This window comes from Petaurus breviceps, unplaced genomic scaffold, assembly GCF_028583685.1.
Source record: "Petaurus breviceps papuanus isolate PSGF00001 unplaced genomic scaffold, PetGlider_PUasm1.0 76, whole genome shotgun sequence".
In the NCBI taxonomy this organism is placed as follows: Eukaryota; Metazoa; Chordata; class Mammalia; order Diprotodontia; family Petauridae; genus Petaurus; species Petaurus breviceps.
The window spans coordinates 58,526,739-58,553,315 of NW_027186473.1; the positions used below are offsets into that span (position 1 = coordinate 58,526,739).

The window sequence follows — 26,577 nt, forward strand, 5'->3', positions numbered from 1 at the left end:
ATCTTTCCTTTACTAATATTGTATAGTAAAAGAAAATGCACAAAAGAACATTTTACCCCCTAGAGGATAGAAGCCTGCTGTACAGCATAGTTTCCAAAAAAAAGTGTTGAAAAGTGTGGACTCTTAAGTCCAAGGTCTAAAAGGAACAAGGAAAAACCACTCCTTGCTTTCTGAAATAGTCATTGTTCAGGGTGTGGAGATGACACCCATATAAAAGAAAGTCTCTGTTTTCTCCATTTTACTGGTATTTGAACTAGTAAAGTGAATGATACACGTGACACTTCAGAAAATCGGACCTTCAGTCCAAATTTTGGTTCTTCATATTGTAAAGTTCTAGACTTGATATAATAACTGTATTTTTCTATTTTCTCATTGAGATTTCTCACTGTGTGATCCTAGGAAACTCACTTATCTTCTGCCTGTGTCCCAGGCAGCTATCTCAGGCCACAGACACATTGATTTTCCTTACTGGAATTTTTTTATACCAGTGAAGTCACAGGTCCTGACCAAAACAAAGACAAAAGTCAAGGGGTTTTTGTTTTTGTTTTTGAGGGGGAAGTGGTAAGGGAAGGCTATTCTAAATGCTTGCATGGTAATGCCTGTGTGCTGATTAAGGTTGTCAGTTACCCTTACTTTCCCTTTGGGTGGGCCAGGATACCCCTTCCCTCTATATACAACTGCCTCTAGCTACTCCCTAGACTCCTTTCCTCTGGAAAGGGCTCTCAAAACCCACCCTGGAAAGAAGTCTTAGAACTAACTTAGCTGATCACAGCCCCCTAGCTACTGCTGATTCATTCATTACCTAGAGTGGGAATTCTTGATTCAAGGTCAGTGAGCTTGTTTTTTAAATATTTTGATCATTGTAGTTCAATGTAGTTGATTTCCTTCATAATCCTATGTATTTTGTTTTAAGCATTTAAAGTATTATTCAGAAAAGGGATCTAAAGGCTTCACCAGACCACCAAAAGGGTCAATAACACAAAAAAGATGAATAGCTTTTGACATAAATGTCAAGATCCTTGTATATGTGTTCCCTCTCTGTCCTGGAGCATTGTAAAATTGAATAAATAATTCCCTTTTTCTTTCAACTCAGAGCCCCAAATCAATAATGCATCACTGGAAAAAATCCTACAGCTTCAAAATCTGTCTTGTCCAGTAAACTTCCCAATTGTCCCTCTCCACTGAACTTGGGCAATGCAGCAGTTAATAGACTTTAACATGATTGTTGACATTTAAAGAAAAAAAAAGTTTAAGGAACTTATAAACCTGTTACACCCAAGAAAAGCACCAGGCTCATAAAGGGAACAATCATTTATTAAATGCTTACTATGTGCTAGGCTCTGTCCTAAGCTCTTTACAAATATATCTCATTTGATCTTCACAACAACTGTGGGAGATAAGAGCTATTATTATCCCCATTTTACAATTAAGGAAACTGAGGCAGACAGGAGTCCAGTGACTTACCCAGGGTGACATAGCTAGTTAGGTGTCTGAGACTAGATTTGAGCTCAGGTCTTTCTGACTCCAGGGCTCAGTGCTCTCTCTCTATTGTGCTATTTAGGAGAGGAATAAAGGATCATTGGCTCTAGGCTCAGAAATCCTCAGCAGTTACAGCAGCAAAACATTTGCCCTGTTTTCTAGGCATGATTTGATCACACAAGTATATCCTATAAATCATGATGGCCACATGTCATTTCTTGCCTTCCCTTTTCTCTTCTGGTCCACACACTTTGGTGGCTGCCCTGCTCCACAAGCCCTTAGCATTGTTAAAATCAGCTCATTCCCCACCCCTTAGTCCCAGAAACATGGAACATACCCATCCGTTCCCCAAGCAGGATGAGGAAGGAATTCTGGGTAGATGTTAGCCTAGCCATCAAACCTTCAGTCTCTACCATCCTGATCTCTTTGACAGCACCTCACGAAGAACACTAAAAAGGATTTTCTTGGTTTGTTTGGAACACAAATAGCAAGAGAAGAGAGCCTTCAGATACTTGGATGTCAGTTGGTATAATGTTAGTGAATGACAAAGAAAACTTCCTACCACTTCTGTGCCATAGACTGAAAGAAAATTATTGCTAGAAGAAAGCATTTCATAAAAACTGTTCATTTTATACCTGAGGAATCTTGAGCCCTAGAGTGACCTTGACTTTCCTAAGGTCAAACAGCAAGTCAATTCCGGAGTCAGAACTAGAAATCCCAGATTGGCATGGTTTGTTTCCATTATACCACGTTCCCTACTTTGAACAAGCAATTCCCTCCTACTGATATATTACAGTCAACTCTATTTTACATTTATTATGCCTATGAGATGCTTGGTTCAAGTGCCATATCTTACTGGAAGCCTAGAGACATATATTAACTCTCTCCCTCCCCACCCCAATAAAGCCTCCCCACCAAATTACAATAATCAGGGTCTAATATATTTTTTCTGGAGTTTTCTGCGGTTTGCAAAGCCCTTTACAAATATTCTCTCATTTGATTCCAACAATAGCCATGGAAAAGAGGCACTGTCATTTTCCTCATTTTGCAGATGAGGAAACTGAGAGTGAGAGATTAAGTGACTTGCCTAGAGTCACATAGCTAGTATGCTTCAGAGCTGAAACTGAGTTAATTTTTTTTATTCAATTTCTCTTTTTTTCTCTCTTTTTAATTTTTTAGTTTATATCATTCATTTCCACAATTCGTTTCAATTTCAGTTTGGGAGGGAATGACATACACACTAAATATATTTCCACAATTTCATTTCAATTCAATTCCACATTCATTTCCACAATTTGAGTTACAAATTTTCTCCCCAATTTTCCATCCCCCAATCTGCTCTCTCCCATATCTTTTTTTTAAAAAGCAATCCAGGTTAAGTAACTTGCTCAAGGTTACACAGCCAGTTATTTCTGGGTGTGGTGCTGAGTATCTGAGCCCAGACTTGATCCCCAGGTCATCCCGACACTGGAGCCGGTGCTCTTACTTGCTGTGCTACCTGGCCGCCCCTCTCCCATATCTTTCCCCATTACCCCTTCAACTTTCCAGTAGGGCACAGTGGATCTCTATGTCCCAGTGCCTGTATATCTCATTTCCCAGTTACATGTAAAATAATAATAATAATTATATGTATATGAATTTTTAAACATTTAATTTTAAAACTTTGGATTCCAGATTCTTTCCCTTCCTCCCTTGTCACCCACCCTCACTGGGAAGATAAGTAATTCAATATAGGTTGTACATGTGTAGCTATGAAAAACATTTCCATAGTGGATATATTGTGAAAGACTGACTATATTTCCCTCCAACCTATCCCACCCCCCATTTGTTCTATTGTCTACTTTGATCCTGTCCCTTTTCAAAAGCAGGTGCTTCCAAATTCCCTCCCCCTCAGGCTGCCCTCCCTGGCATTATTCCCTCTCTCATCCCCTTCCCCTCTATTCTCCTATAGGGTGAGATACCCTATTTAGTGTGTATGTCATTCCCTCCCTAAGCCAAATTCAATGAGAATAAGGTTGACCCATTCCCTTTTGCCTTTCTGTTCTTCCCCTCCATTGTAACAATTTTCCCTTGCCTCTTCTATGTCAGATAATTTATCCCATTATATCTCTCCCCATATCTCTTTATATTCCTCTCTCACCTCTTAATTTCACCTTTTGAAAGGATAATATTTTCACCTTTTTTGAGTATAATCCCTTCCTATTAAATTGGTCCTGTGCCCTCTATCTCTCTATCTATGTATACTTGTAGACAGAATATATACACATTCACATATGTATTCATATACCCATTTACCCTCCTGTATAGACATATGTATGTATGTATACATATACATACATCTATACACACACATACATACATATATATATATATATATACACATTTCTATTCCCTTCAACTATTCTCATACTAAAGAAGTTTCATAAGTTACAATTATCATTTTTCCATGTAGGAATATAAATAGTTCAACTCTGATAAGTTCCTTATGATTTCTTTTCCCTGTTTACCTTCTCAAGCTTCTCTTGCTTCTTGTATCCGGATATCAAATTTTCTATTCAACTCTGTTTTTTTCATCAAGAACGCTTGAAAGCACTCTATTCCACTGAATGACCATATCTTCCTCTGAAACATGATACTAATTTTTGCTGGGTAGGTGATTCTTGGTTTTAATCCCAGCTCCTTTGACCTCTGGAATATCATATTCCAAGCCCTTCAATCCCTCAGTGTAGAAGCTGCCAGGTCCTGAGTTATTCTGATTGTGTTTCCACAATATTCAAATTATTTCTTCCTGACTGCTTGTAATATTTTCTCCTTGTTCTGGGAACTCTGGAACCTGGATATAATATTCCTAGAAGTTTTGTTTTTGGGATATTTTTCAGGAGGTGATCAGTGAACTCTTTCAACCTCTATTTTGCCCTCTGGTTGTAAAACATCAGGACAGTTTTCCTTGATAATTTCTTGAAGGATGAATTCTAGGTTCTTTTTTTGATCATGGCTTTCAGGTAGTCCAATAATTTTTAAATTATCTCTCCTGGACCTATTTTCCAGGTCAGTGGTTTTTCCAATGAGATATTTCACATTGCCTTCTATTTTTTTTATTTGTTTGGATCTGTTTAATAGTATCTTGATTTCTCATAAAGTCACTAGCTTCCATTTGCTCCAATCTAATTCTGAAGGAATGATTCTCTTCAGTGAGCTTTTGAGATTCTTTTTCCATCTGGCAAATTTAAGGCATTCTTCTCCTCATGGCCTTTTTGAGCCTCTTTTGCCATCTGAGTTACTCTATTTTTTAAGGTGTTATTTTCTTCAGTCAGGTTGTTGACTCTCATTTCATAATTTTCTTGCATTGTTTTCATTTCTCTTCCCAATTTTTCCTCTACTTCTCTTATTTGATTTTCAAAATCCTTTTAAAACTCCTCTATGGCCTGTAACAAGCTCATATTTTACTTGGAAGCTTTTGGTGCAGGAGTTCTGACTTCACCGTCTTCCTCCTGTTCCTTGCTTTGATCCTTTTTGTCCCCAAAATAGGAGTGTAAAGTTGGATTGCTCTGTTTGATTTGCTTCCTTATGTTGCCACTCAATTACTTGACTTTTGAGCCTTTTGCCACAGTAGAACTCTGCTATCAGAAACAGGAACTTTATCCCAAATGCTGGGGTTTTTGCAGCAGCTGTAGGTATTAGTTGGGTGCCCTCTCTGAAGCCTTCACATGCTCTGGCAGACTGCTCATGCACCCCAGGACCTCCACCCTAGACAGCAATAGAGATCTAAGCAGGTTAAAGCAAGAGTGATTACCCCTCAGACTGGTAGCTTGGTCCCCCTACAATCTGCAGACCAGGAGCTCTGAAGCAGCCGTGAGGCAGTGGCTGCACAGCCATGGTGCCTCAGCCACTTCTCGCCGCAGGGGCAAAGGTTGACCACACTCCCAAACTACTGGATCCCAAAGTCCACACTGCACTGGCCTCTCACTTTGTCCTTGGCATCTATAGTTTGATAATTCTGGAAACCACTACAGCTGCTGGTGATCTGAAGTCCCTCCAGCTAGTCAGGCCGCCCTGAGGCCAGAATCTCGGGCTCCCACAGAGCTGGGCTTTGCTCCCAGAGTGCTGCACTGGACACTCCCTGCTGGCCTGCCAGGCTGTCCTCAGCAGGAGGTTAGCTTCTCTGTGTAATTTTATGGGTTCTATAGCTCCAAAGTTTGTCTAGTGTCATTTTTCACATGAATTGGAAGAGGTGGAAACTGGAGCTGTGCAGAAGTCCTGTTTCTACTCTGCCATCTTGACTCTGCCCCCTCCAAGACTAGGACTTTTTGCTCTAGGACCAGGTACAGCACTGTCATTTTGTTTTGGAAAATCTCTGTCCCAGAATCAGGAAATTCTCCATTAAATGTATGCAGCCTCACACCTGCCACCAATGCAGTTTGTCAGGTATAATTAGATGACTGAAGTGTCCCATATTTGCCACTTCTGGCAAGGTAGCAAAATCATATATTGCTTCAGATATGCTCAATTATACATACTTTCTTAATTCAAGCTTGAGGGAGAGGATTTAAACCCTGCCTCCCCATCATGACTCTGCTTTTCAGGTTTCAGTTCTTCATGCAAGAATAATATAGATAATTTTTATTGACCACTCTGACTGCTTATGGAAATGATATGCTAATGGTTGTTTGTTTTAATTTCATTCTGCCCTTGTTCAATCATCTGGCCTTGCAGTCATTCATCAGTTATAAAGTCCATTAGTCATAATTTTCCTGCAACTGGCCATTTGATAAATTTCATTGTGTTTCTATTTAGTTTCTTTTCTTATATTTGCAGAAATCTTTTGGCAGCTCTTTAAGAACTAAGCCTTAGAAAGATTGGCCACCTGCAGGGTACATCTGAAAATGTTCAATATGTTAAGATAGACTTTTCCATTATGCATGTCCATTAAGGGATAGGGATGATTCTTGTGATTTCATTAGTATAGGGGACTACTGGGCAAAAACAACAACAACAACTATAATCATGTAATTAGCACCTTCTCTGCAATTTATTATTTTTAAAAGTATTTGGTCACAACCCCCAGTTTTAAAAAGTGCTGAAGGGACCATGAGTGGAAAAAGTTTAAGAAGCCCTGGCCTAGAGAAGTGAGAGGTTGTGTGACTTACCTAGTCATTTTGCTGAAGGCAGCCAGCCAGTATGTGTCAAACAAAGGAATCGAACGTTTGTCTTTCTGATTCTGAGAACAGTTATCCATCTCTTCCTTTAACTGCCCTTTAACTGGCATTTTCTTCCTTTAACTGCCCTTACAACTTTCTTAGAATGCATTGATCTTCAACAGAGTGCTACATTTGCTTTAAACTAGCTATAAATTAAACTTTTTAATGGTAAAATGTCTCTTTTAGGAAACATGACCAAATCTAAGAGGCAAAATTTTCTCTAAGCCAAAGATTCTTAACCTGAGATCCCTGAACTTAAAAAAATAATCTTATGAATTTTATACATTTTAAAAACATTATTCTGAGAAAGGATCCAAAGGCTTCACCTTGCTCAGAGGTTCATGACACAAAGAACGTTAAGAAGCTCTGCTCTAAGCCATGTGCATAAATAACTACTTTAAATTTATTTATTTTACCTGGTGCAGTCTTAAGTATCCACAATATCGATGGTCCTCTGGATATAACCTGAGGACTCAAGATCTGTGTTTCCCAGCCAGATTATGGCCCATAAAGTACACAGATTGATGGATCTTGAACAACATTGAATGCAGTGGTTTATTTTCATTCTTTTTTTCATCCATAATAGAGCTTGGTCTATTCAATTTGTAGAGTATATGTCTTCATGCTAATCATGGAATTAAGTGGCTATTAAAATGGTCATCTAAAAGGGGGGAAGCATACCATTCTCTAGGGAGGAGAATAATGACGTGGTCTTTTTTTAGTAATATTTTGTTTTTTCCAATTGTAATTGAGAGACAAGACAATTTTCAACATTCATTTTTTTTGGAAGACTTTGAGTTCCCAATTTTACTCCCTCCCTCCTTCCCCTACCCTCTCCCTAAGATGGCAAACAATCTTATTTAGGTTATACATGTGCAATCATGTAAAACACTTCTACATTAGTAATATGAAAGAACAGAACAAAAAGATAAAGCCACAAAAAAAAAACAAACAAAGAAAGTGAAAACAATACACTTTGATCTGTATTCAGACTCCATCAGTTCTTTCTCTGGATGTGGACAGTACTTTCCATCATGGGTCTTTTGGAATTGTCTTGGATCATTGTATTGCTGAGAAGAGCTAAGTCATGGTTGATCATCACACAATGTTGCTGTTACTGCATACAATGTTCCCCTGGTTCTGCTCACTTCACTCAGCATCAGTTCCTGTAAATCTTTCCAGGTTTTTCTGAAATCTGCCTGCTCACCATTTCTATGCAGTAATATTCCATCACATGAATATAGCACAACTTGTTTGACCATTCCCCACTTGATAGGCATCCCCTCAATTTCCAATCCTTTGCCACCACAAAAAGAGCTACTATAAATATTTTTGTACATGTAGGTCCTCTTGCCTTTTTTTAAATTATTTTTTTGGGGATACAGACCTAGTAGAGATATTCCTAGATCAAAGGGTATTTGATTGCCCTTTCCAACTTGTACTCTGGCATGGTTGGATCACTTCACAGCTCCACCAACAGTGTAATGACATGATCTTTGAGAAAGTTCTGCCATCTCTATCCTTCCCATTGCTATCTGGGACCAAGTCTATTGTTAGGTTACCTTCAGGATCGTTCTGGCTTCAGGTCCTTCAAGAGAAATTTGTTAATTATATGATGAGAGAGGAATCTTCATCCTCCTTTTTCTCAGGTTCTCTGTATTAAGGTTTATTCCTGACTTGGAAAAACAAAGGATACTGTAGACCTATCACAGAAGGACTTTCTCTTGCATCCATTTTGCATGTTTTGAGGAAAGCCCTACCTACACACAGAGACATCTTAGGGAATGTCTAGTCCCATTGCTAACTGCTTATATCCTATCCATCCTGTTCTTTAGCTAGAATGGCTGTTTCAACCATATTCTGAATAAGAGAGTAAGGAATTTCTCCAATTCCACATGCTGGATGTGCCAGGGTTTGTTGGTTTATGAGCACCTGAACCAATTGAAACCACAAGCCCCCATGGCCTGCATTTTTCACTACTACACTCACTAAATGCTGTTACCAGGTTTCCCAGGGCCCAGTTTACTACTTGGCATTTTTTCAGGCTACTCAAATAACACAATGTATGACCATTATAACATTCAAAGTGACTTCTTACTGTGGACAGAAAGAGTTAATGTACCTCCCCAGACATCTAATTTACTAACAGAGAGGCATATACAGCTAGCTAATTAATTGAATACAACTCATTTGGGATTTAGCTCAAGGCCTCAAACACAGCAGATGCCCAATAAATTTTTTAAAATTGAACTGAATGATGAGCCAAATGACTCTTTTGAACAATTTGCCAATAGTTATTTTGATGATATTTGAAGATATTAATCTTTTAACAAAAATATTTCATGTTAATGAATAAAATGAGATTTTCCAGAAATAAAATCTGTTTGCATTCTTTTAATTCAAATATTTAAGTTGGGAGGAGATAGTTAACAGAATTTCAGTTGTCAGTGGAACAAGTCCCTTATCCATTTTTTGCTTGTCCTTTATAACACCAGTATTATATTGTTTTGAATCTAATCTCCTCCTGAACATACCCCTAAATTGAGTTTTCTGTGAAGGAAAAATAAGCAGAAATATACGCTGAAAAACTGTACAGAATCACCATATTAAAACTATAATATGAATTTTTTTGAAAAGTTAAAATTTTTTTAGTTGAAAAAATTATATTTAAAGATGTTTTTATTCATTTTCATGATTATTGGCCTCTTCATCTTAGGCTAAGAGTACTATTATAATCTGGAATCTGTTTTTTTATAAACCAGATTTTGAGGGAGAGGGTGGGAGTGAGGTAGGAATGTGGAAACTGCACTTTAATTAGAGTGGAATTATAAGGCTTTGCCAGGACATCAAAATTTAGAGAACACAAATATTTAAACCAAGTGAGCTTTTGTCTTTGCCTTGCTCCTTCCAAAATAATGGCCTCATGGTGTCCTTAGTGTCTTTCACCACAATGGTTGATCTCCTGTGGTCTCTTTCTCCTTGCCATGTACAGAGGAGCCAAGCAAGGTATCTCCCATATTGCCAGTGTTGGGGTAGGTGCTGTTTTGTGCAATTGCCCTGGGCACCAAAATTGCTAGTTATGGCTCTGAGTGTAACCAGTAAATAATTAGCATATTTAAATCAATATGATATATAAAGAGCATGTTGGTAACCTGGCTTACTATGTCTCTACTAGATTGGTTTTAGAAGATAGTTTATGTCAGTAAAGTTTAGCATAAAATGTCATATCTCAACTTAATGCAAAATTATTTTAGTCCAGAAAGTATGACCTGGTATCCCTGCTACTGGGGGTGGCTGAGGCTAGTGGATGGCTTGAGCTCAGGAGTTCTGAGCTACAGTATTGTGAAAGCCAGTCAGTTATACACACTGAACTCAACACCAATATGGTGAACCACTGGGAACAGAGGACCAGCATGCTGCCCCATAGAGAAAGCAGAGCAAGTCAAAGTTTCCGTCATCATCTGTAATGGGATAGGGCCAAGTAGTGACCACTACCTTTAGCCTGGGCAAGATGGAGAGACCCAATCTCTAAAAAAAAAAAAGTCTAAAACAACAACAACAAAAACCAACCCATTTTATTATTTTGTCCTGTCCCAAACACCAAACTGAATCATGTACTATTATTTTTGTTGTTGTTTCAGTCATATCTGATTCTCCATAACCCCATTTTGGGGGTTTTCTTGGCAAAGATACTGGAGTGGTTTGCCATTTCCTTTGCCAGCTCATTTGATAGATGAGGAACTGAGGCAAATAGGGTTAAGTGACTTGCCCAAGGTCACATAGCTAGTAAGTGTCTGAGGCTGGATTTGAACTCAGGAAGACTCATCTTCCTGATTCCAAACCCAATGACCTATCTACTGGGTCACCTAGCTATCCCTTATGTATGAACTGTTACTTAAAGAGTAATAGAATCATTTAATTCTATAAGAAAGTTTTGTTTATCCAGGTGGATTCAATCAACAAGAGTCCATCTAGAGCCTGCTATGTACGTGCACTGTGCTAAGCACTAGGATATAAATATAAAGAAGGCAGTGATAACACAGCCTGTCTACTGGGCTACTAGAGATGGTGTTTAGTGCCAGGAGATAGAGTAAGGGGAGTTGTGTCCTGTTTGCAGCTGTGTGATGTGGTTTGGGCCAGTTCTCAACTTAGGAAGGGGTTGTGTTCCAAAAAAGTTTGTTTATAACTTGGTTATTTGAAACTTGGACTGCCTTTTTTTCCCACTTAAAAAAAATGTTATAAATGGCTATGAATTCCCAGGCCATCCTATAGAAACTCATTTAACCTATCACAGGCTTTCAATGTTTTGGTAATGAAAATATCACTGAATCTGGAGCCAGAGGATCTGGCTTTGAATACCAGCCCTGACAATAACTAGTTGTGTAAGATGGGGTGTGCCAGTCACCAAGATGAGTAATGAGGCATACATTTTTGAACAACCCAATGGGGGAATTTGATTTGTTTGTGCATGTTTATCACAAGATGTTTTTTTTTCTTTTTCTTTTCATGGTGGAGTGTGGAGAGAAGATTTGGTAAAGGGAAATAATAAATATTTGTGCATTAAAAATTTCCCTTTAAAAAAGATTATGCCACTTAGCTTCTCTGGCCCTCAGTTTCTTCATCTTTAAAATGTGATGATTAAGCTACATAACCTAAGGTTCCTTTCATTCTGGCTCAGATTTAGTGATCCTAGTGCTGATAGAATGATGTAAACACTCCACTTAGCATCAATTTGTCCTTTTGAAAATTCACCATCTTCTAATTGCATGATTGGCAAAATGCAAAGTATGTTCACTTCATTTCATTTGCTACCACTATAGAAACTGATTGTCAGCTCTCCCCTAGATTTGTCTATTCATGGGATTAGACATAGGTGATGTAGTGGGGGGAAAAAGCACCAGCCTTGGTGTCAAAAGACATTGACTGATGTCCTGGCACCAAATTTACTGATTGTGTGACTAATATAATTTATCTGAGGGTCAGTTTCCTCACATGTAAAATGGATGATGATGATAATTGCTACCTAGCCTACCTAGGAATGGTAGGAGGAAAGTGTTTTGTAAACTCTAAAGTGGGATATACAAAAATATATAAGGGGCTGCTAGGTGGCACCGTGAATAGAGCATTGGCCCTGAAGTCAGGAAGACCTGAGTTCAAATTCCGTCTCAGACACTTAACACAAAACTGACCTGTGACCTTGAGCAAATCAACCCCAATTGCCATGCTTTCCCTCCTCCAAAAAGCTATATGTGTGTGTATGTATATGTGTACATATACATACATATATGTATATATATAAGACCCATCCCTGTCTTTAAGATACTTTCCTTGTAGTCAGAGAGAGGTTTGCTTTAAAGCATCAGGCCAGCTTGGTGGCATAGTTGATAGAGCACCTGCCCTGGCATCAGGAGGGCTTGAGTTCAAATTCAGGAGGGCTTTGTGATTCTGGACAAGTCGTTTACTTGTAATTGCCTCCCCCCCCCACCTCTTTAAAAAAAAAAGGAATGGGTAAGGTATCCACAATCAGAAGGGGTAGGAGAGCATTCTGCATAGAAAATATAAGCAGAGTCATGGAAGCAAGAAGCACAAATTATGTTTAGGGAAAAGCAAGCCATGTTGCTTTTTCCCTATACTTGGCCAGAGTATGCAGAGAGAGCAGGGGGACTTGAGGGACAGAGAGGCACACCATTGAGGGCATTAAAGGTCAGGCTCAGGAGTTTAGATTTTATTTAGGTGGCAATAGGCAGTTACTGAAGGCATCTGAATAAGATAGTACACAATCATAGATATGCTTTTGGAATTTAAAGGCAGTATGTAGTTTGGATTAGGAAGGGCAGGACCCCGCAGTCAGGGAGACTAGTTAGAGGTATTTGCAATACTCCAGGGAAGAGGTGACAAGGGTGATTATGTTTGCAGTGTAAGGAAGGAAAGAAAGGGATGAGGCAAAGTCCTTCTTGTGAAGGAACATGCAAGTGATAACTCATTAGCTATGAAAGCCAAAGATAGGGAAGAGTCAGATGATTTGAGGTTCTAAACTTGGGAGGCAGAGAGAACAATGGCACCATACAATTAGTACATTTGGAGGAAGAGGGGTTTTGCAGGGACATTTGGAGGTGTTTTGCAGAGGAATATAATTTGCCACATTGAATTTGAGTTTTCAGTAGCATGTTTATGTGGTAATGTCTAACAGGCAGTAGAAAATGAGGAATTGGGGCTTTCAAAAGAGATGTAAAATAGATTTGTCGGTTGTTTGCTTAAAAGTGATGGTGTAAATCCTGGAAATGAATAACATAGCCAAGGGAATAAGAAGAGATGAGAACCAAAGATAGAACCTGAGAATGTGACTGTCAGTCACTCCTCAGCGGTTCTGAATTGGGGAGCAGAGGCATGACAATAGTGGATTGAGTGTTGGACTCGGAATTTGAAACCTTCACCAGATACTTACTTACTGTATTTTACCTACTTCAGCCTCACTTTCCTTGTATGTTCAACAAGAATAATATCATCTGTTTCATGGGATTGTTGTAAAGATCAGATGAGATAATTATACATTCTGTGCCTTGCCAACCTTAAAGTCTAAAACAAGGAAGAAAATAAGCATTTATTAAACACCCACCATGTACCAATGTGCTAAGCACTTTACAAATATTATCTTATTTTATCCTTACAACAACCCTAGAATGTGGGTGCTGTTATTATCCGCATTTTATAGACAAGGCAAACAGATTAAGTGACTTGCCCAGGGTCACACAGCTAGTAAGTAGTATGAAGTGGAATTTTAAACTCAAGACTTCTATTCATTACTCCCCCTAGTTGCTTATCCTCCACATAAATATAGGTATTTCTAAAGCAATAACTCATCATGCCATTTGCCTGCTCAAAAAGCTGCCATGGCTGCCTATTGCCTCTATGATAACAAAGTCATAGATTTAGAACTGGAAGGGATCTCAGAGATCAATTGTTTCATCCCCTTGACTTTATAGAAGAAGAAATCGAGGTCCAAGGCAAATGACTTGCCCAGGATGACATGGGTATTTAAGTGATGGAGGCTAGATTTAAATCTAGGTGTCCTGACTCCAAAGCCAGTGTATTTTCCCATCATACCGTTCTGGCTCCCCTAAACTACAAATTCCTTTATTCAACCTTTAAAGTCCTTCACAATCTGACTTGAACCTTTCTAGCCCGATTTCACATTTCTTCACTTCATTTACTAAGCTAAATTAGCCTATTGGTTATTCCCCATTAAAATCATACCTCATCTCCTACCTCCAGGCCTTTGTAGAGACTGTCCCCCTGTCATCAGATATTGTTCTTCCTCACTTCTACCTCCTGGACCCCTGAGCTTGATTTGACTTAGCTCAATTGCCACCCAAGAGAGGCCTTTCTGATTCCTCAGTATATACATTTTGTATTTACTTATTTGTACACATATTGCTTTCTTCCTTGTAAAATATAAACTTTTAATGGGCTGGAACCATTTCATTTTTGTTTTTTTTTTATCCCCAGCACTTTTATACTCCTGTACACAGTGCTTGGTGTGTACTAAGGGATTAATAAATACTTGTCGTATTAAATTTAATTGAATAAATTTTTTAAAACAAACAAAAAGAAGGAAGTTACTTACTTGGACAGAAACAAGGGTACTATTCATGGAGTTGTTCAATTAGAGGAGCTATTTACAGTGAAAGACTATACCAATTTCTCTGTATTTAATTTCTCTTAAGATTTGGGGGATATAAATGGCCCTTGTCATGTGATGAGTCCTTGTTCCCAAGCATCCTAGGGGGTGATGAAATAGGACAAAAAAAGTGTGTTCAATGTGTCTTGCTTTCCTTTCTGTCATTATTCAATAGATATAAGCATAGATCCACTGAATACCAAAAGCAATGACAGAATCCATGCTTTTCAATGTCCACCTTTGTCTGAACACATGAATTGTTGATTGAGCCTATCAAGTTTTGGCCTCCCAGTTGATAGTAAAAGCATCGTGTCAGATCCAGCCTATTAAGAAAAGAGCAAACGTTAATATGTGCTGGATATTTTATCCTTAGCTTACAAAAATTGGATGCTACTCTTTTGATATGATGTGGTAAAATACTTGGATTATTTAACCATTGGTGTGACCATCCAATAATTGCAAACTCTGGACAGAATTCAGTGTACTTTTCCAACTTGATCTCAGATTTTCAGAAATAGCAAGAAATAGAACAGTTAGGGCTTTGCCGTGCTACTTGGTTAAACCCCAAACAAACTAGTGAATTACCAGAGTAATATCAGAGCTTTGGAAATGAGATTTTGAATGATGGATCTTTTAATTGTTCCTCTTCCTATAGGAAAGCAATTACAACTTCTGAAAAAGAAAGTAACAATTTCAGCAGAGGGCTTCTATTTATTTCTCTTTATCTAGCTATTTATTTACTTATTTATTTGAACAAAATAGATTTTGTGACATCTTGGGAACTGTATCAATTCATTTTCCAGTAATGTTTCCTATTTCCACTGTTTCTACACACTAAAATATTTAAAACCCTAATTGTATCCTTCTTGTCTCTCACAGACAAAAATTGGATCAGGAAAGCTGATGGGACCAAAAGGTGTGTCCGTGGACCGCAATGGACACATCATAGTGGTAGACAACAAAGCATGCTGTGTGTTCATCTTCCAGCCCAATGGGAAAATCGTGACCAGGTTTGGTAGCCGAGGAAATGGGGACAGGCAGTTTGCAGGTACACTCGATGGTAATATGTAAATCCCCTTTTTTATGCTTCTTCTGCTCACATATGCATGATGATGGAGCATGTTGAAGAGGCCACATCCCCAGCATGTTTCCCTGAGATTGGAAAGATGCTGGGGATTGAGGCCATGCCAAGGCATGTTCAATGCTTCTCAGTTAACCACAAGGGCAGAAGGAAAGATGTAAGTTGGACAGAAACCCATTCTTCTTTAATAGTTGAGACTGTAGTAGAGGTCTATTGTGTAGAACTCTAGTTGATGAGTATGATCTTGAAGAACAAATGCCTGGCCCAATTATGATGCCATTCAAAGAACCCCAAGCAAACAACCTAAAAAGTCCTAGTTCCTTTTTTAGGTGATAGATTTTTTTTTTAAGAGAACATCAGTTTAGGGGTACTTCCCAAGAATGGGAAAGGTGTCTTGTATCATTTCTTCTGAGAGCACCATGTTAGGCTCTCCACTTCATTTAGGTGTTCACATCTGCAATAAGTGGCTGAAAGTATTTTCATAAGTTTTCTTTAATGACTTTTTCATACGTTTTAACACTTGTGCCTGACCCTGGTTTGTGCTTTATCTCCAGTTCTGCCAAGTTCTGATTGTCACCCCAAATTTTCAAGTGTGGGTTTTCTGACACATTTAAAGATATTATTGACATAAGACATTTTTACTCAGCCTGAAGAGATACAGTGTCTTTCCTCAAAAAGAGATTATCTTGTAAACAATTCATAGAAACTCAGGGAAGCCAATAGATGTGACTTTCAGATGATGGCATGAAGAATGGATTCTCACCGCTTATTGCTTATTCCACTTCACTAGAACTACTGGAAATCTTAACCTTGATCTTAAGAAGGCAGACTAGACAAAGAAAACTGAATTTGGAATACAAAATCCCAAGTTCAAATCCCATTGACTAGAAAATGTATGACCTTGTACAAGTCATTTAACTTCTCAAGGCTTTGCCTATGAAATGAGAGGATTGGACTAGATAATCTCTTAGAAACTGTCAGTCTAGAGTGTCATAGGGACCTTTTGACTTAGAGTTGGAGTGATAACCAAATGACCTCTCAAGGAACCTTCTGGCTCTGATTCTTTGATTTTTTTTCTTAAATTATTGAATTAACATATTGAGGATTTTTTTTAAAGTCATAAGGCTACTTTATTGTTATTGATAATATTGACTTCATCATCACAGGTTGTTCTTTTGCATCTTTTATAGGTCCTCATTTTGCAGCTGTTAATAGCAACAATGAAATTATTGTTACAGATTTTCATAATCATTCAGTCAAGGTACTGTAAATTAATACCATCTTTATCACCATCCCCTCACCCCAGCTCCTTTTATCTTTAACTTAAAACATTTTTTTTAATATTCCATGCAGGTATTTAATCAAGAAGGAGAATTCATGTTAAAGTTTGGTTCAAATGGAGAAGGCAATGGACAGTTTAATGCCCCAACAGGGGTAGCAGTGGATTCAAATGGAAATATCATTGTGGCAGACTGGGGAAATAGTAGAATCCAGGTAACTAAAAATGCTGTTTTAGGGATATATTTCTTAAAAATAGTTGGTACTGGTGAAAAACAGAGGATAGATGGTCATGAATATTGGATTCCTTTGCATTCTTAACATAATTTTTAGAGAATTTTAAGACAACTATTATGCCAACAGGGCATAAATCAGGATGATTGGGAAATACAGAAATCACGGTGAATTAATAAAGTGTCTCTGACACACCCTAATTACAGAAAAAACCTATCTTATTGTCCTTGCACATCATGTACCTACATATACATTGAATGGAATAGGTTCATACCAATGAGGATGGTCATATAGAGGTAAGGTCATGTCCTTATACATGACCTTAATACAAATTATGTTCAGATTAACTTTTCTCTAGAATCTAGAAAGCACCAAATCAATATGACCCTTGAAATGTCTCCCTCACAATGAAATGTGCACTAATTGGCAACCTAGAAGATCAGGATTTCTAACCCAGAGTCTGTGGACTTCTAAGGAATACATATAAACAATTCAAAGGATTTTTAACTCAGTTGAGGGAAAAAATAGATTTTTATTTTCAATAACCTCTGATTGAAATTTAGCATTTCCTTTAATTATGAACTTATACAACAAACCGTAATTCTGAAGAGGGGGATCCATAGGTTTCACCAAATTGCTGAAGGGCTCCTTGACACACAAAAATTTGAACAATCACTGTTGTAAATCATTTGCCTGAAAGAAACTAAATTGAGATCCTAAAAATGCATTAAGTGTACCATACTTGGAAGATTGCTTAATTTCCCCATAAGCATCTACATACAAAAGAGGCAATTATCTATGAAAAATTATATTAAACCCATGTGAAGGAGGTAAAGAAGACCCAAATTCTGTTTTTTCCATATAATTAAAATTATCCTTGCAAGTTATTACAAGAAAAAGGAATAGAAAAATAAAAGAAGGGCTAAGTCACTGAAACATACAAATCAGAAAATCATCTTACATTTTGCTTTGTTTAAAAAACAAAACAAAACATTGTTTGCCACTTAAATAAGGAAACTAAAGAATTACAAATGCAATTAAAAAAAAACTGTATACAGTGATTCTTCCAAACTAGTGCATTAAGATCTTTCCATTGCCTGACTCTTAATTTTGTATTTTTCTCCCATTCGTCTCCAAATATCTAGAAAGTAGAGACTGAAGAAGAGTCAGGGTGAATAAATACAAAGAGCCATTTTTTTTCACTATCTGTTCCTTCCCTGCCCTATTCTTTCTGCCTCCCCAATTCAAGTTTCTTCTTCACCAAGATTCATTCATCAGGTGACACCTGTGGAGAAAGAAGGTAAAAAACAAGGTGTTTTAAGGTGGGATCTATGTGGGTGATCTGAACTGGAAAGTGTGGTGAAGTTAATAAAACTAAGAGTTCTTATTTGTAACTAGTAGCTTTACTATTTCTCTCTGACATAACAAATAATTTTATTTTCCTGAAGGTTTTCGATGGGAGTGGATCATTTTTATCCTACATTAATACGTCTGCTGATCCACTTTATGGTCCCCAAGGCTTGGCCTTAACTTCGGATGGTCATGTTGTAGTGGCAGACTCTGGAAATCACTGTTTCAAGGTCTATCGATACTTGCAATAACAGCAGGTTTCTGAATAGTCCTATACCACTATCCTGTACTATAACCTGGACTGGATTTATCCATGCAGAACCTAACTACAACTAGACTGAGTTCATTTTCATGTCTGAAGGAATCTCCATTGGATTTGTTCACGATTGTTTCCAAATGTGACTGTTTACTTAAGACTATAAGACTGCACCTCTGATTTCCATAACTCATCTTTAGCATTTAAAAAAGAAAACTCTCTTTTCCTGAATCCTTTAAAACAGCAGAATCTCATACCTGCAAACTTTGGCTGGTAGAACAGGAATTTGCATAGCTGATGACTCATTTTGTGAATCAAACAAACCAACATTTTGGAAAAGCTAAAACATGTGAAGATGTTTATTCAACCTGTGAATGGTAGCTTCTGCTTAGAGCTTCCACATACAAAACTGACTGTAGATATATGTTATATAACCCAGATGGAAGATCTGGGAGTGTTTTAGACTTCAGCTTTCATGGTATGTGTTACTCATGGTGTTCTTCAGTCATGGTCATCGGCAACTATAACTAAATAGGTTCCTTTTACAAAGTAAGGCTGCCTTGCAAAATCCTTATTGCTCTGATTGTCGGGCCCAAGATGCCTTGACATTAGCACTATAAGAATCAATGCAAATTTCCCATTTATTTGGGAATAGATCAAAGACCTTTTCTGTGTGTTCTTTTCACCTTATTTTGCTCACCTGGTAGCAGAATACAAAGTATACTTGCACGGGGGGCACCTGATATTCCTAAGGCTTTGAAATCATTGTCACATTATAGTAGTTAATGCTACCTTTCAATGAACAAATAATCCCATTAACGCAAAATGAACATATTGGGTGATAATAAGAAAAAAAGCCAGTTCTTCCATGTGTGCCATGCTCCCACATTCGTCCTTTGGTCACTACACAAAAGCATAAACTCTGCCTTCCACAACCCATCAGCACAAATGGTAGGACACACAGTATCGCTAGGACAGAGAGCCATATAAGTAGCCCTTGGAGGACATGGGGTGGTCAGCCAAAGGTATGTAAGCGATCGTTGAATGGTTTCAGCATTAAAAGCAAGTGTTACCAAAGTTGTTACTTTAAGAACATTACAGGTAAGAGCATGTTATGGTTATTTATCACAGTCTGATGAATAGAAAGGTTAAAGGATTCTGTATACATGGTTATAGGATAAGGTAAAGTGTATTATATATATATCTATATACATACATATATATATACATGTATATATATATATATATGTATGTATAGTCAAGCATTTGATGATGTATTGAAATAGGCAGCACCCTGAAAGAGGAGACCATCCTCATGTTAGTTTTTTGGTACATTACTTCCCAAGTTAATTCAATCATGTGGACACAATTCCTTTTCTGGAAAATTCTTTAGAAGACCAGTTTAAGCCATTTTCCCCTGATGGTAGTGGTAGCCACCTTTTAGTTAAAAAGAAAATTTGTGATTTTTACAACGTATGTGAAATAGTTCAAACCAAGTCTAATCCATCTTAAGCAATACTTTCAGCATCATCAGCTCAATGGTTATAAGTATCACTATTACTGTTAAAATAATATTGTTATCCTCTTTCCCCTCTTAATTTTCTGTTCAGTTGCAATCAAGATGGTGTCAATTTGAAAGAATATTTGGGAGATCTTTTTTTAAGCACCTTAGAACTTTTTAAAAAAAATTCTACCTTCTGTACAACTATTTGAAGGCTTTTTGTTTTAAGAAGTAATAATTGTTTTATAGAGGATTTTTTTTTTCATGCAGAGTAAATCAGTCTATCATTTCTAGTTGGCTGTTAAGAACCATTCTACTCCAAACAACCACTGAGCTTAGTAAAGACTAAATAATTTTTTTAAGGGAGATGTACTTTGAGGTTTGGTACCTCTTGTTGAGGTGGAATTTCTAAACTTTGTCTTTGTTTTGAGCCAACAAGGTAGTTGTAAAATTCAATAAAACTTTTCAGAATGTTCAACCACAATACTCTTTTCCAGAATAAGGGCAGCAAGCCTACAACTTTGACTTTGGTTTGTCCTAATACTCTGCAGGACAGGGAGGACAGACTCACCATGGTTATCACATTGTTTTTAATCCTCAAAAATGGGTACAATTAAATTAACTTTAGTTTATCCAAGAACCTAAAATATAACAAAGCCTTTATAGTAAGCATTTTTTCCACAGGCTTTCAGTCTTAGGAATATTTTACTTAAAGAGAATTTTCTACTTGCATAAGATTTGAATTATGTTCATGAATTAAGAAAACAACATTAACTCCAACTATCCATTTCATTTCTGATATAGAGCACTAATCCTGGCTCTAGGCAATGCTTTTTACCTGGCTTAATACTGCCCAGAAAAACCTAAATGCTTGTTTAGGCCCCTTGGCTTTGTTTATATTCAATTGCAATAATAGTGCAAACTGGAATGGAATTTACTAGAAACTGTAATTCTGACCTGTCCCTCTATCTAAATATTATTTAAAAACAAAAACGTATCTTTTGGGCACTCCAGGAAACACTAAGTTTTTAAAAATATATATTTATACTTATATGTCAAAATATAGATATCATTTCCTCCTTGAGTGTATATGTGTGCATTTACTGTAATCCCTTTTCCCTGAAACATATTCTAAAAGTGCTTCTAAAAGTGCAGACATTAATGAAGAAGATTTCAATGTAAAGCTGTCACATCCTAATGAGGTCAAAGTATTTTTGGCATGCTAAGAGAAAAATCTACAAAGAGGAGGCCTTCTCTTAGGCCCCTGAAGTTCTTTGGTTTTTTTCATTGTCAGGTATACAGAATCTGTCTTGTGGTGATGATGAGGAGACTGTAAGAACCACTAGTTCAGATTTCCCTGGGGCACTTAGAATAAAACCCTGCTGATAACTTTGAGAAGTCAGCTTTCTACCGAAGTCATATTACAGACCAGTTCTGCTTGACAAAGGGAAACCAAGATGTTACCTGATTAGCCAGAAACTCTTGGATTAAAAGCTTCCAGAGACAAATGTTTGAAGGGCCTGGGTGTGAAAAATCTGTAATTTTTTTTCCTTTAAGAGACTGGTATTTTGGTCCAAATGTTTTCCTAGTGTAACTAAACAAATCTCCTTCCCACCCCCCCCCATCTTAGGTTGACTCCTTTTGTTAACCACTAGACAGTTGTCAAAAGTTCCTGTTCCAAGTGCTGTTGACTTTACAGGGTATGTGTAATCTTAAGAGTTAACTAGAACACCAGCTGAGTAGTTGGTATTGGTGGCGCACCAGCAATGCAAGGCTTTAATGTGGAGGCTTTAAATAACTCTGCAGGCCATACTGGGGAAACTCGGAATAGGAGAAGTTGTTAGGATCCTGTAACACCCACTTCAATCCCTAGTTTCTAAAGAAAAGAAGAAAATGATGACTAAGAGGAAATGCACATTTATTTCAATCATACTCAAATATTAATGAATTTTTACATAGGTTAAAATTTCAGCTATTTTGCTCCAAATGTTTCATGGTGAACATTTGTTGCAAACATCTGATGTTTCTTCAAAATATGATGCTGTCAATAACCATTTGCAGGGCTTTAAATTTTATATTTTTGTTAATATTTTTTATAACAAATGATCTAGTGTTGCCATAATGGAAATGAAGTGCCCATTAAAGATGTGTTTATTATGAAGAAATGTTTTTTTTTTCTTTTTGGCTTTGCTTTTGAATGACAGCAAACTACCCATTACAATAATGTAACTAACTCTGAATGCATTCTGAAGATAAATAGTGTGCACTGCTTGCGTGGTCTGCATGTGAAATTGATATGGATGATATTAGTACCCTAGAGTAGATGGATCAATGGGCTATGTTGTTCAAATGAATGTACAGCACTCAATGTTTGTAAAAAGCAACACGGCCTTACTCTCAATGCTTGTGCTCTTGCTTTATGACGTGAGAATGTTTCTCTCATCAGCATCGTTAGCAGAACCCTGTACCGGAGTGCTTGACCATTTTCCACTTTGGACCCTTCTACTCCTACTCCCAAGAACGAGGATGTGAAGGGTACTCTGTGTCTGTGTGTGTGTGTGCGTGTGTGTCGTGTGTGCGCGCATGCCCAAGTGTGAGTATTGGGGGTGGGGGGGAGAGGTGTTTGTACATTCCATCATTATAAGTCCTTTTCATGTTTTATGTACAGAACATATAATGTCTTGTACTCTCTGAAGTTGATACTGAAATTCTCATTGTTTCTCTTACAAAACAAAATGTTGACTGCTTGTTTCAGGTTGAGGATGAAAGCTTGTATCAAAAGTGTTTGAGTGTGTGTGCGTGTGTGTGTGTGTGTGTGTGCAGCATCATGTGTACCATGGTACTTTGGATGCTTTAGTCTACAAATAAAAACTTTAAATTTATTCTGTCATGAAATATAGGAGAAACAAGATTCAAATGTGTATCTTGACTGTGCACAAACTCTCAAAATGTTATAATAAAGCTCGTTTCCTCTGTTGGTCTTGGGGTGAAGGTTCATTTTTCTTTGTCCCAAAGGTGTGTATTTTGACTCTGTACCTACACAACACAGTGAGCTGGACACAATTAGGTACTTAATAAATGTGTGTTGCTGTAACACCGTTCATTTTACTTTAGTCTTGTTCCATAGAATAAAAGAAAGAACTTAAAATTGTTAGCATTTATATAGAACTTTAAGATTTGCAAAGCACTTTAGAAATGCTGGTTTGATCCTCCAACAACGCTGGGAAGTAGGCACTGCTGTTATCCCCATTTTACAGATGAGGAAACTGAGTAAGACAAAGTTCAAGCTATTTGTCTGGGGTCACACAGCTCCTGTCTTGAGATCAAATTTGACCTCAGGTCTTCTTGACTCCAAGTCAAATGCGCAATCTACTACACAAGCTAGAGTTTGTGGGGGATGCCACTCAATGTAGATCCCAGTGAGAGTCTAGGAATTTCTGGTAGGTTATAAAGATAATAAGCTATTAAACATCTAGACTATGTCTGTGACAGGGAATCAGCAGAATCAGGAGCCCAGAGTGGAACACAGATAATTGACTGGGTAGGACTTAGAAACAGAGAACATGACTGCCACCTACTCTATCCAGTTCTTTCAGTGGCACAAGATCCCCAAGAAGGGAATATAACTGAAATTTAAGCATAGGCAACATTCAGAACACAGTGAGGGCTCCAGCAGCATTCATAGCAAGTGTGTATGTGTGTATGTGTATAATGTTTTATTTTCCCCCCAATTATATGTGAAAACAATTTTAACTTTTTTTTTTAATTTTTCGGTTTCAAATTGTCTCCTTCCATCCCTCCTCTCTCCCTCTCATGGAGAAAATAAGCAATTTGATATAGGTTATACATGTTCAGGCATACAAAACTTATTTCCATATTAGTCATATTGTGATAGAAAACACAGACAAAAAGTAAAGAAAATAAAGTAGAAGTATACTTTAATCTGCATTCAAACTTCATCAGTTCTTTCTCTGGAGGTGGATAGCATTTTTCATCATAAGTCCTTCAAAATTGTCTTGGATTGCTTGTATTGCTGAGAACAGCTAAGTCATTCACAGTTGATCATCATACAACATTGCTATTAGTAAATACAATGTTCTGGTCCTGCTCATTTCACTCGTGGCAAGTCTATTTTAAGGGAGTGATGTGTTGTCCCAGCTGTAAGCAGGGTGGACCACCCAGGGCCTTGACTTAAGAGCACCAAATTTTAGAGGGCACTGAAACCATTTTCAGTACTTCAGGAGCCTAGATACTATAGAGCTTTAGCACCTAAGCAACAAGAATAAGTAATTAAACTAGGGAACTACCAGATGCCAACCAGTATGGAGTTCTTTTTACCCCCACCCTCCAATCCCCACTACTTCAAAGCACCTCCAGCATTGACCTAAAAACAAAGTCCTGGGGTCTCTTTTGGCTCCCCATTGGATAGTAGCTTAGAATCCCTTCCCCTCTTCTGTTAAAAGTCTACTTCATCCCACTTTCACAAGCAAAGATTGTGATATTTGCCCTGGGAGCAAAATTTCCTAGTTAGGACTGCTTGCTACAGAGGAAATTTATTACCAAATACTTCTCAAACCCAGCATTTAAAGCCAGGGTACCAGTTGGAGACCACAGCACTTGACAAAACAAATACCATTATAATGAAGCAGCATGGTGCAATGGGGGAAAAATGTGGAGTCAGAGGACCTGAGTTTGAATCCTGACTCTGCTGTTTATTATTATTAACAGTAGCTAACATTTTTATAGTGTGTTAAGGGTGGCAAAGAGCTTTTACAGAAATTACCTCTTTTTATCCTCTCAACAGTATGAGGTAGGTGATAGATACTATTATCCCCATTTTATAGTTGAGAAGACTGAGTCTGAAAGAAATCAAGTGACTTGCCCACTGTCACACAGCTAATGAGTACCTCTAAGGAAGAAGGATGGGAACTCAGTTATTCCTGATTCCAGGTCTAGAGCTTCCGCTACCCCAGAGGTGTCAAACACAGCCGAACCATATTAAAAAGTAATTGGGAAATACTTAAATAAAAATACAACAGGACGTAGATAACGTAAATATTTGATTTCCTAAATCAATATGCAGCCTGCCAGGATTCTTATGTAGTTTAGTGTCCTCGTTTCTGAGGTTGACACCACTGCCCTACCCCTGAGTTGTGTAATCTTGGGGGGGAGGGCGGCTAGCGTCACCTTCAGGCCTCTGCTTTCACAAATGTCAATTGAGGAAGGCTTGCATTAAATGGCCTTTGAGGTGCCTTTTAAGCTCAATCTACTGAACTCTAGAATTCTGGAGCTGGTAAGAACATTAAAGACCATCTGGTCTCTCCTTTTACATAAAGTTGAAGGAGGTAGCCAGGTGTAATTAATAGGGCACTGAATTTGCAGTCAGAAGAAGAGGGGTTTGAATTGTTTCTTTGTAAATCTAAATCCTATGAGACCCTGCTTGGTTCTATACACCAAAATAATTTTCGGTATTCTGGTGTGATTCTAATGAACTTTGACCATGTCTATGCAAATTCATAGGTAATTGCTATTATCTACTTTTTTTGGAGTTCTCTTAAGTGAGGTATGATATTTTCCAAAACTGAGCATCAGTTTTCAGTTTTCATTTTGTGTTGTTTTTCATTAGTAGAGCAAAGGTGCACCCTGGGTTGTGTCCAATGAGCAGAGAAAGCTTACCCTGGGCACCCCAAAGTTTCTTTCTTGCTGAAAGTGCAGCCTCTGTGGGAAGAAGGCTGCTGATGAAAAAGGCACCTGAGCAGGGTGGGGAAGAGAATGAACAGTTCCCAGGAAGGTAGTATCCTGCTCTTTTGGTTTCTCACCCTAGGACAAAGCCACAGCTGCCTCACCCTAGTGAATGCAAGGCTGTAAGGTGTGATGAAATAAATTTTAAAGAGACAAAACAGTCTAATTAAAAACAGTGCCTGCTGTGGGCATCTTCTCTAGTTCTACTTTATTAGCTACATTTCCACGCTCTTAATTTGTAAAAGAGAATCAAAAGAATGTGTTCTCCAACAGCCTGCCCTGTACCTGCCCCACCCACAGCCAAGCAGCAAAGAATATTGCCAGCTGGAGCTCCTTTGAGGCTCTGAGAGCATCCATCACTTTCCCAGCTGGAAGTAGAGATAAGAGGTGACTTCAAATGCTTTCCTACTGTTTCAATACGACTTGGGATTTCCATCAGGAAGCACTTCTCACATAAAACTAAATGTGCTTTGCCCATTTGATAGTGTGGCCAAATGCACTGATTTCAAGACAAACATAATAACATAGCCTAATGGTGTCATTCTAGAAATACCACTAGTCAACAGTTAAGAATCTATAAGACGGATTTCACCTGTAGGTAGAAAGAATTTTAAATATTTCCATTTAGGTCTCCAATGAGTGATGGATATGTAGTCAAAGGACCTGGGTTTGAATCTTGGCTTCTATAGAATCTTGGTCAGGCCACTCACCAGTTTTTTCATCCATCAATTGAGTGATCATTATAGCTAGCATATATATGTACATGTAGCTAGCATATAT

The 26,577-nt window shown here is 37.8% G+C and overlaps 1 protein-coding gene across 10 annotated transcripts in view; it reads left to right on the forward strand.

The window, feature by feature from the left end:
- TRIM2 (tripartite motif containing 2) overlaps positions 1-23,032 on the forward strand; it is a 144,205-nt gene extending 121,173 nt beyond the window's left edge. For 9 of the 10 annotated variants that reach the window (XM_069105571.1, XM_069105573.1, XM_069105574.1 and 6 more), the window contains exons 9-12: positions 15,235-15,415; positions 16,627-16,697; positions 16,790-16,930; positions 18,397-23,032. In XM_069105571.1, the coding sequence (XP_068961672.1) occupies positions 15,235-15,415; positions 16,627-16,697; positions 16,790-16,930; positions 18,397-18,549 (546 nt within the window). In that variant the 3' untranslated portion in view covers positions 18,550-23,032. The remainder of the gene's footprint in view (positions 1-15,234; positions 15,416-16,626; positions 16,698-16,789; positions 16,931-18,396) is intronic. The other variant, XM_069105577.1, reaches the window with a different exon arrangement.
- The last annotated feature ends 3,545 nt before the right edge of the window (positions 23,033-26,577 follow it).